Source organism: Polypterus senegalus, chromosome 18, assembly GCF_016835505.1.
Source record: "Polypterus senegalus isolate Bchr_013 chromosome 18, ASM1683550v1, whole genome shotgun sequence".
NCBI classification, from domain to species: Eukaryota; Metazoa; Chordata; class Cladistia; order Polypteriformes; family Polypteridae; genus Polypterus; species Polypterus senegalus.
Genome location: NC_053171.1, coordinates 55,085,776 through 55,095,833, shown reverse-complemented (window position 1 = coordinate 55,095,833; position 10,058 = coordinate 55,085,776). Strand labels below are relative to the sequence as shown.

At 37.8% G+C, this 10,058-nt stretch overlaps 1 protein-coding gene across 2 annotated transcripts in view; it reads right to left on the bottom strand.

The window, feature by feature from the left end:
* Positions 1-1,661: 1,661 nt before the first annotated feature.
* LOC120519072 (low affinity immunoglobulin gamma Fc region receptor II-a-like) overlaps positions 1,662-10,058 on the bottom strand; it is a 43,164-nt gene continuing 34,767 nt past the window's right edge. The window contains exons 7-10 of one of the 2 annotated variants that reach the window (XM_039742163.1): positions 5,508-5,617; positions 4,253-4,312; positions 4,118-4,177; positions 1,662-2,195 (exon numbers count right to left, since the gene is read on the bottom strand). In XM_039742163.1, the coding sequence (XP_039598097.1) occupies positions 4,119-4,177; positions 4,253-4,312; positions 5,508-5,617 (229 nt within the window). In that variant the 3' untranslated portion in view covers positions 1,662-2,195; position 4,118. The remainder of the gene's footprint in view (positions 2,196-4,117; positions 4,178-4,252; positions 4,313-5,507; positions 5,618-10,058) is intronic. The other variant, XM_039742164.1, reaches the window with a different exon arrangement.

The window sequence follows — 10,058 nt, the reverse complement described above, 5'->3', positions numbered from 1 at the left end:
AAAATTTCGTCGTCTGTATGGAAAAAATTAAACAAGACTTGCATAGATGGTCAACCCTTCATCTCACACTAGCTGGAAGAATTAACACTGTTAAGATGAATATTCTTCCTAAGCTCCTTTTTATTTCAAAACATACCAATATACATTAATAAATCGTTCTTTAAGCAATTAGATTCAACAATAACCTCATTTATTTGGAATTCTAAACATCCACGCATCAAAAGAGCGACCCTACAAAGACAAAAGGCAGAAGGCGGCATGGCTCTACCTAACTTCCAGTTTTATTACTGGGGGCAAATATACAGTCGATAAGAACCTGGACACAAATAGAAGAACATACACAGGCATGGACCGCAATAGAAGTAAAATCCTGCAGTACTTCTTTGTATTCCTTGCTTTGTGCTCCAATAAACACACGTTATCGGCAATACACTAATAACCCAATTGTGCTCCACTCACTTAGAATCTGGAACCAATGTAGAAAGCATTTTAAGACGGAGAAGCTTCTTTCTGTGGCACCCTGCAAAAGAACCACCTCTTTCAACCCTCACAAACATATGCAGTTTTAATATCTGGAAAAATTTGGAATTAACTTGCTTAGAGACCTTTATATAGACAACGTCTTTGCATCCTATGAACAATTACGTTCCAAATTTAACATTCCAGCTACAAATTTCTTTCACTATCTTCAAATCAGGAACTTTGTTAAACAGAACCTTCCAGATTTTCCTCATCTTGCACCCTCATCCACGCTGGAAAAATTATTGCTCAATTTCAAGGAGTTAGACTCCATCTCTACAATATATAAAATCCTTTTACAATCCCTTCCTTTCAAAGATCCAAGAGGACACTGGGAAAATGACCTCTCAATTAATATATCAGAAAAGGAGTGGAAAGTAGCAATGCAGAGAATTCACTCAAGCTCCATATGCGCAAAGCATACAATTATACAACTCAAAATTATATATCGAGCACATCTGTCTCGACTAAAACTCTCCAAAATGTTTCCAGGGCATGATCCAACCTGCGAACGTTGCAACCAAGCCCCAGCCTCACTAGGTCACATGTTCTGGGCCTGCTCCAAATTAACATTATTCTGGACAAAAATTTTTAATTACCTCTCAGACAGTCTTGGACTCACAATCCCTCCTAACCCATTAACAGCTGTGTTTGGGGTTCTTCCAGAGGGTCTTAAAGTGGAGAAAGACAAACAAACTGTGATTGCATTCACTACACTGTTGGCACGCAGACTTATTCTGATAAACTGGAAGAACCCAAACTCTCCTCTTTTAAGTCAGTGGGAAACTGATGTGTTATATTATTTAAAATTGGAAAAAATCAAATACTCAGTTAGAGGATCTGTGCAGACTTTTTTCAAAACATGGCAGGATCTAATCAGTAATATTTTGAAATGATTTTATAAAGCACAGAGAATTTGTTGATTTAGGTATTTTTAAAAGCCTTAAATTTTACACCGTTTGGCTTGCTCTCTCTCTCAAGGGTGGGGATCGATCTGTTCTTAGCATAATTCTTTTTTTTTGTAAAACTTGATTGCTATGTATTGATTGTAATAAAATTAATAAATAAATAAAAAAAAAAAAAAAAAGACAATACATAATTACAGCACTAACAGAAAATACATGAAAATAAAACATGTAACTACTCAAAAACAGCAAAACTAATGAGATACATAAACATACATTAACACATAACAGCAATTTTAGAAAGGTGTTCATTAAGGAGATGTCCACATTCCCACCATCATCCTTCTTATTGACTAACTGGAGCAGGAGGTCAGTACGATGCTTGCTGCAGGTGCTACACTCCAGAGTACAGCAAATCTGCCTTTCACTCTAAATGTATTTGTTCTTTTATGGCTTTTGACATTCCATGGCAACATTCCTGCTTTGCCAGTTTTATAAATTTTGGCTGCTCAATAGAGAACTACAGTAACTCTCTGTGCATTGACATTCAGGGGAAAGGCTTGACAGAAGCAGATATTTTTTTCTACAAGGACTTAGTTGCTCCAAAACAAGTTTAATGGAGCTGCACAAAAAGAGTTAAACAACAAGCACCTGCCAAGCAACTGTCAATCACCACCTCAGAAAGAACACGGGGGAGGAAGGTACTGGGTTAGCAGTCAGTCCCTCCAGGCAGCAAATTAACCTAGTTAAGGTGTGGGTCTTCTATTCAACCTGAAATTAAAATGTGAAGAAATTATTATTTAGCAGACAGGCTAATGGAATCTCTGAGTGACACAATCATAAAGTTAGTTTTAATAATACAATGATATATATTTCTGAAAGGTTTATAGAGGGTATAGCAAGGGTATCCAGCTCCATTCCTGGATTGTTATTGTGGCTGCAGGTTTTCATTCTAACCCTTTTCTAAATTAGGTGACCAGTTTTTTTTTCTGCTAATTAACTCTTTTACCCTAATTTTAATTGACTTGACTTAATCCCCTTAATTATTTCTTTTTTCCCTTATTTGCAGTCAAACAATAATGAGATACAAAATGAGCCAACACATGACCAGCTAACCTGTGTCCAATCATACAACATCTAAAAACAAAGAAAGGTGAGGGTGTCAGTAAAGTGGACTCCCTCAGGTCCACAAAACATTTTGACAGTGCTCAAAGAAAAAAGAAAACCAATAGTTTTGAAAATGTCATCTGTGGCAGAATGAGAGTATGAACACACAGTTTAATTAAATAATGGGTTTAGTTAAAAATAAGAACTGGTTTCTAATTAAAAAAAACTTGTTGGAGTTTGAGGCCCTGACCAAGATGGTCATCTGTCATACTTAATATCTCATTTCTGTTTGGATGCCATTTAAGGAAGAAATCAGCGCTCCAGGATGGGATTGGAGACCCCTGGTGTGTAAGATCATTATTGTCACATGTACAGTTAAATTCTTACTTACATGTGCTAATTGGCATGCAACAACAGTCAATGTAAGATACAAGAATATTTCAAGTAGCTTAAGAAGTGCAAAACATCCATGGGTTTCTACTTTTACAAGTTATTTCAGCATTAAGTTCAGGATCTCTCTATCACCCAAGACTAAGAATGAGTATTAAGAATTGTCATGGCTGAGCAGCAATGCTGGTTAATGAGCAGTGCTCCAGAATTTTAGCATGAAGAACCCTGTCCTCCCATGTGAGATACAGGAAAGAGGATACTACCTCCTTGACCAAGAAAGCACAGTAAGAACTACACTTTATGCACCAACTGAAAAGGGAAAGCTTTAAATGCCATATTCTCAACACAATTTACAGAGGCACCATTGAAAGCATCAAGACCAGTGGCATCACTGTCTGGTATGGGAACTGTAGTGAATTTGATCACAAGTCCATACAACAGATAGTGTGGAGATCATCATTGGGACCACTCTCCCCTCCATTATGGACATGTTCACAAAGCACTGCATCCATAAGGCCTTCAGTATTGTGGGGGATCCCTTACACTCTTCCCACACTCCTCCCACCATATCTTTTCCCAGCTTCTACCTGAATGAAGTTGTCACGGTCTGTGGCCCAATACTGCCATACTGAACAAAAGCTTCTTTCCACCAGCAGTCAGGCTCCTGAACACAATGTCACCCCCTGTACCTGGATGTGCACCCTCATTGTAGGCTCATCTCTTCTGTGTTCCTTCGCATTCCTTGTCCTTTGTACTTCTCCAATTGTCACTGATTGCTATTTATAAATATGATGTTTATTTAACAGGTGTTTTCCTTGTTCCACATTACCTTAAGTAAAATTTCCCACCTCCCCTCACATTGTTATATTGTCATATTTATTGTCTAAATATTGCACAATGGCATTGGGAAACCTAAATTCCTATCACTGTATAATGCTCCAAAATATGTCTGTAGATGGTATGAACAATAAAACTCACTTGACTTGAATATGAAATGGATTTTTGCTCACAGTCCCAGGTTTCTGAGGCCAGAGGCTAATTATTGGTTGAATGTACAATCGTAAAATGACAACATTAATGTAGGACCACAAACAACAAGAACCAGGCACATTCAGACTGAACTGAGGGATTACACAACATGGCTGAAAAGCGTGGAGGGTTAGAGTTAGAATAGGTTTGGTGAGGCGAATACTAACCTCATAAGACTCTGACCTCGGAGTAGATTGTAGTGAGGGTGTTGCTTGTAAATCGTGTTCCTATAAAACATAAACCTGTGAGGCAGTCAAAAAGTCAATAATTTAAGTAGAATGGAACAATGTCTTGAGGCTTACCTCTATTCTCCTTCAGACAAAGGTTGTTCAACTCAGTGTATATGATGTCTACGTTTTTGTCTAAAAATATAACAGATTACTTAGGTTACTGTCAGAATCAGTTGGTTCAATGTGTTTTGCTCTATCTGAATAAAATTAATTTTATTATTATTTTTTGTTTTTAAACAATTTGTCTGCATCAAGATGTCCATTAATTTCTGGATTTTTGTGTCATGTGCTAATGTGTGATGTCTCAATAGCAGTGGCATTTTTGGAAAGACAATTCTGGTGGGGCTGACTGTAGGCAAACTGTCAAAAGATGTGGAGCAATCATAGGAAGCTAGCTATAATATTAGTTGTGCAGTGTGTGTGTCTGTGTGAATGTTTATGTGAGAGCGGGAGAGATAGAGAGCGCAAGCAAGTTCAAGCAAGAGATATGATCAAGCACTTCAAGAGCTGCGCCTAAAATTTTTATGTGACTGAATAATTTGGCCTGGGTGCGTGGCCAGTGGTGAGTTTGGATTGACTCACAGAGCTGAGGAAAGTGAGTTCAGATGGTGTCACCTCTCACCCCAAGAGAGCATTTGTGAGGTGTAGTCGGCAGCGTGAATGTGCATGCAGTGGACACGGTGGAGAGAAGATCATTGTAGCTGCATAGAAGCAGCCATGGATGATTGGAAAGGCACTGGAGGAAACAGGTTATACAGCGCCCTGATGTGTGGAATACAAGACCAAGGAGCTTGTGCTGAAGCTTTATAACACATCTGGAGTACTATGTGCAATTCTGGTCTCCAGGTAAAAAAAATGCCATTGAAACACAGGAAAGGTCCAGAGAAGAGCGACTAGGCTGATTCCATGGCTACAATGACTGTTATTTTAAAATGAGTTCATCAAGAACACAAGGAAACAGTTGGAAACTTCTTAAGGGTAAATTTCACACAAACATTAGAAGTTTTTCTTTACAAAGAGGACCACAAACACATGGAATAAGCAAACAAGTAGTGTGGCAGACAATAAGACTTTAGGAACTTGCAAAACTCGACTTGATATTTTTTTAGAGGAATTAAGTGGATAGCCGGTGAGCTTTGTTGGGCTGAATGGCCTTTTCTTGTCTTGATTGTTGAATGTTCTAAAGTTGAATATGCAACTGAATATTTTAAATATTTGCTTCAAGGGTTTAGGTCTTTGGTTTTAGATTAAGTATACACTGCACCCCAGTTTTGATTCTTTTCCCAGTTTAATGGAAGCCTCTTTTGACACACTAGCAGACACTCACCTGTTTCATCTGCCATATTAAGAGATTTTGTTTGGAAATTAGACTGGTTCCTGTCAGAAAGCTTCCTTTTAGATGTAGAAATATACCCCTTTCTTTTGGTTTTGTTTCTGCTAAAAATAAATAAAACACCATGATGAAGTTGTGCATATATATATATATATTCTTTAAGCATCAGTAAGCACCTTACTGTGACTATTTATGAAGATACTACGGTATCACTAGCATCCAAAATTCTGGATGACAAGAATGAAAAACCTTGTAATTGTGCATAGTTGTTGATGGAAGGTTTTATAGGTAGCCAGGATCATTTGGCTATATTTTTTTCAACTTTGAATTTAGTTGTTATAATTTTGTGCTCTCCCAAATCAGTTCTCTGTCCTTCTGGTTTGACCACAGCCTATTTCTCCAACTACTCTGTTTTGCCCAATCAGTGTTTCATTTCCTCTAATATGCCTTTGTTACTTATTCAAGACAAGTATTTCCTGTGCTCACAACACTAACCTCTATTTGTCCCCACCACTGAGCCTTTGACTTTTTCACCACTTGATTCTAATCTCCAACATATTCTGTAACTTACTTCTTTGGTGCGACTTGTTGGCTTATAACATCTGTATTGGCTTTCTGTCAGCCTTCCATATTGGTCCAATGGATCTTAAAAATGTATATCTGAGGCATTTAACCAATGACAGGCCATACTACTGCTGTGACCAGTCTACCTTTATTGGCATTTGGAGTTTCTGTGCCATTTCCACTATTTACTTGCTGGTCTCACAAACATGATCCAATTTCAAAATCTGGTGATGTGAAGCACTTATTCCTAAAATTATGTCCTGAGACTGGAAGAAATCTGTAATTATTTATTTTAAAATATTTCATTGACAGAACAATACACAAACAGTAAAACATAAATCAATCAAAGAGGAAGACATGTGCAATTTAAATAGTTTGTTAGTCAGCAAGAAATCATCTTCCAGTAATAAATAGTTTGAAATGAAACACCATCGCTAATCTTGGGGTTTGCTCTTATTCATTGATCTGGAAATAAATTAAACTGACCATTTTAACATAAAAGAGGTCTTTCCTAAAAACACATTTTCTATGTTCTATGCAATAAACATGCTCTTTTATAAAAGCGAAAGTCAAAATTATTTGGAAGTGATGTGAAAGAAGTTAAAGAGTATCAACATCCTTGTACTTTATGCCATTAAAAAAGAGCAGCAATTTCATATACAGTATTTGATAAGGTAGGAATAATTTTAAATGTCTCCAAGTTGGCTCCACACTCCTTGTGACACTTCTAGAAGCCACTTGAACCCATAACTGTCAATAACATATCCTAAGATGAGCCACAACAAGTGAGGACATACACAGAGGTGCTTTAAGTGTGCAGGTGCTTTTATTAACATCCAAACAAAATCAAACATGGGTGCAGATAGTGCTGTGCTCTTCATCCATAAATAAATAATCCAGGATAAAAATCAAATGCAAAGTTTCTATGGTACAAAACCTTTATATTTCTTGCCCTAAACAGAATTTTTTTGTATCTTGTTTTCCCAGTGCTCATGTGTGAGATATCAAGAGAAGAGTGAGGACAATCTTCAAGAGGCACAAGGATAGGGCAGCGAGGACTTTAATAAGAAGGATATCAGAGAGGCTAAAAGACAGTTGGAGAGGAATATAGCAGATAAGGCGAAAGAAGACCCCAAGAGATTCTTTCAGTATTTTAGTAGTAAAAGAATAGTTAAGGAGGAGGTCAAGTTCATCAGGAATAGTAAAGGGGAATTAAAAGATACAGACAATGAAATAGCAGATGCCCTAAACTTACATTTTTCTGAGGTGTTTACAAGTGAGCAAGTGGATAATCTGCCAGAGGTAAACACAACTACTAAGGAGGTACTGAGGAATTTGGAAACTGTAGAGAGAGAAGTGCTGCTCAGATTAAATAAGCTGAAATCAAACAAATCACCAGGACCAGAAAATATTTATCCTCGTGTTCTTAAGGAGGCTAGTGAGTACATATATAAACCCTTGACACGTTTTTTTAGGAAGTCACTGTGCACTGGAGAGATTCCGAAGGACTGGAAAATGGCAAATATCATCCCATTATATAAAAAGGGTGACAGGGCAGATCCAAGCAACTATAGGCCAGTAAGCCTAACATGCATCACAGGAAAATTAATGGAAGGAATTATTAAGGATAAGATTGAGCAACACATGGCAAGGACAGGAGTTATTCTGAACAGTCAGCATGGGTTCAGAAGAGGGAGGTCATGTTTTACTAGTATGTTGGAATTCTATGAGGTTGCAACAAAAACATACGATCAAAGTGGAGCATATGATATTATTTATCTGGACTTTCAGAAAGCATTTGATAAGGTGCCACATGAGAGGTTGGGCATTAAGTTAAAAGAGGTGGGAGTTCAGGGTGATGTTTTTAGATGGGTACAGAATTGGCTCAGACACAGAAAGCAGAGGGTGATGGTGCGAGGAACCTCATCAGAACTGGCTGATGTTAAGAGTGGTGTTCCACAGGGGTCAGTGCTAGGGCCATTGCTATTTTTAATATATATATAAATGATTTAGATAGGAATATAAGTAACAAGCTGGTTAAGTTTGCAGATGATACCAAGATAGGTGGATTAGCAGATAATTTGGAATCTTTTATATCATTACAGAAGGACTTGGATAGCTTACAGGCTTGGGCAGATTTGTGGCAGATGAAATTTAATGTCAGTAAATGTAAAGTATTACACATAGGAAGTCAAAATATTAGGTTTGAATACACAATGGGCGGTCGGAAAACCAAGAGTACACCTTATGAGAAGGATTTAGGAGTCATAGTGGACTCCAAACTATCAACTTCCAAACAGTGTTCAGAAGCCATTAAGAAGGCTAACAGAATGTCAGGTTATATAGCACGATCTGTGGAGTACAAGTCCAAGGAGGTTATGCTCAACCTTTATAATGCACTGGTGAGGCCTCATCTTGAGTACTATGTGCAGTTTTGGTCTCCAGGCTACAAAAAGGACATAGCAGCACTAGAAAAGGTCAAGAGAAGAGCGACTAGGCTGATTCCAGGGTTACAGGGGTTGAATTATGAGGAAATATTAAAAGAGCTGAGCCATTACAGTGCAAAAGAAGATTAAGAGGTGACATGATTGAAGTGTTTAAAATTATGAAGGGAATTAGTACAGTGGATCGAGACTTGTATTTTAAAATTAGTTCATCAAGAACACGGGGACACAGTTGGAAACTTGTTAAGGGTAAATTTCGCACAAACATTAGGAACTTTTTCTTTACACAAAGAACGAAAGACACTTGGAATAAGCGACCTAGTAGTGTGGTAGACAGTAAGACGTTAGGGACTTTCAAAACACGACTTGATGTTTTCTTGAAGGAAACAAGTGGATAGGACTGGCGAGCTTTGTTGGGCTGAATGGCCTGTTCTCGTCTAGATTGTTCTAATGTTCTAATGTTCTAATGTAATACATGCTGGAGTAAACGACATGTGATACTGAAAGTTGGAGCTTCTCAACACGGAGTGCTTATTAATGCCATGAAGGAGAGGACCCTGGCTGCGAGAATCTTCACCTCGGGTCCCTTTTCTCTGGTTAGAAGATCAGATGAATACCATAGTCATCTGTTGATATTAAACAACTGGTTGAAAAGCTTCTGTGATAGACAAAACATTGGGTTAGTGGACAGCTGGGATCTCTCCTGGGAGAGGCTACGTTTCTTCAGGCGAGATGCTATGCATCCTAATAGATTCAGCACCCGGGTCCTCTCCGAAAACAAAAAAAAATCCACACAAAGGGGCGTTAACACGAATAACTTAATTATTATTTTGAGCAACAGTAACACTACACCAATTCAGCACTGTTCTTCCACGACCTTAAATATGGCCTAATTAAGTGTTAGAGCATTAACCAACAAGATATTTTACATCAACGATCTTATTAGTGATAGGAAAATCAACTTTCTTATATTAAAAGTGAAACATGGCTTAGCTCTGATACTAAGGTTGTTTTAATTGAATCTGCACCTCCAAATTACAGCTTTACTCATGTGGTTCGCCAAAGCAAGAAAGACGGAGGTTTAAAAAATATTTACTTGAGCCAGTTAAAGTGTAAAGAGGTCGCCTTTGTTACATTCGCGTCTTTTGAGTATCTTTCTGTTATTATTAAAGGATTTTCTCAGTATCTATATTGTCGATGTATAGACCTCTTAAATATAATGTGTCATTCACTTGAATTCTTAGTCTTATTGTCAAGTATAATAACTATGACAGTTTCCTAATTGTTGGTGACTTTAATATTTGCATTGATAATCGGTGTGACCTGAAAGCAAAAGAATTCATGAACCTCCTGCAGTCATTTGATCTGAGCCAGCACGTTAGCCAGCCCACACATAAGGGGGAGCTCATACTGGATTCAATGATTACTAAAAGATTAAAAGTTGATGTGAGGCAACACTTGTCCCTTGGGCTTTCACTCCCGACCACTCTGTAATTCACAGGCTACTTTCAAACTCCTGCCTTTCACACTACCTACC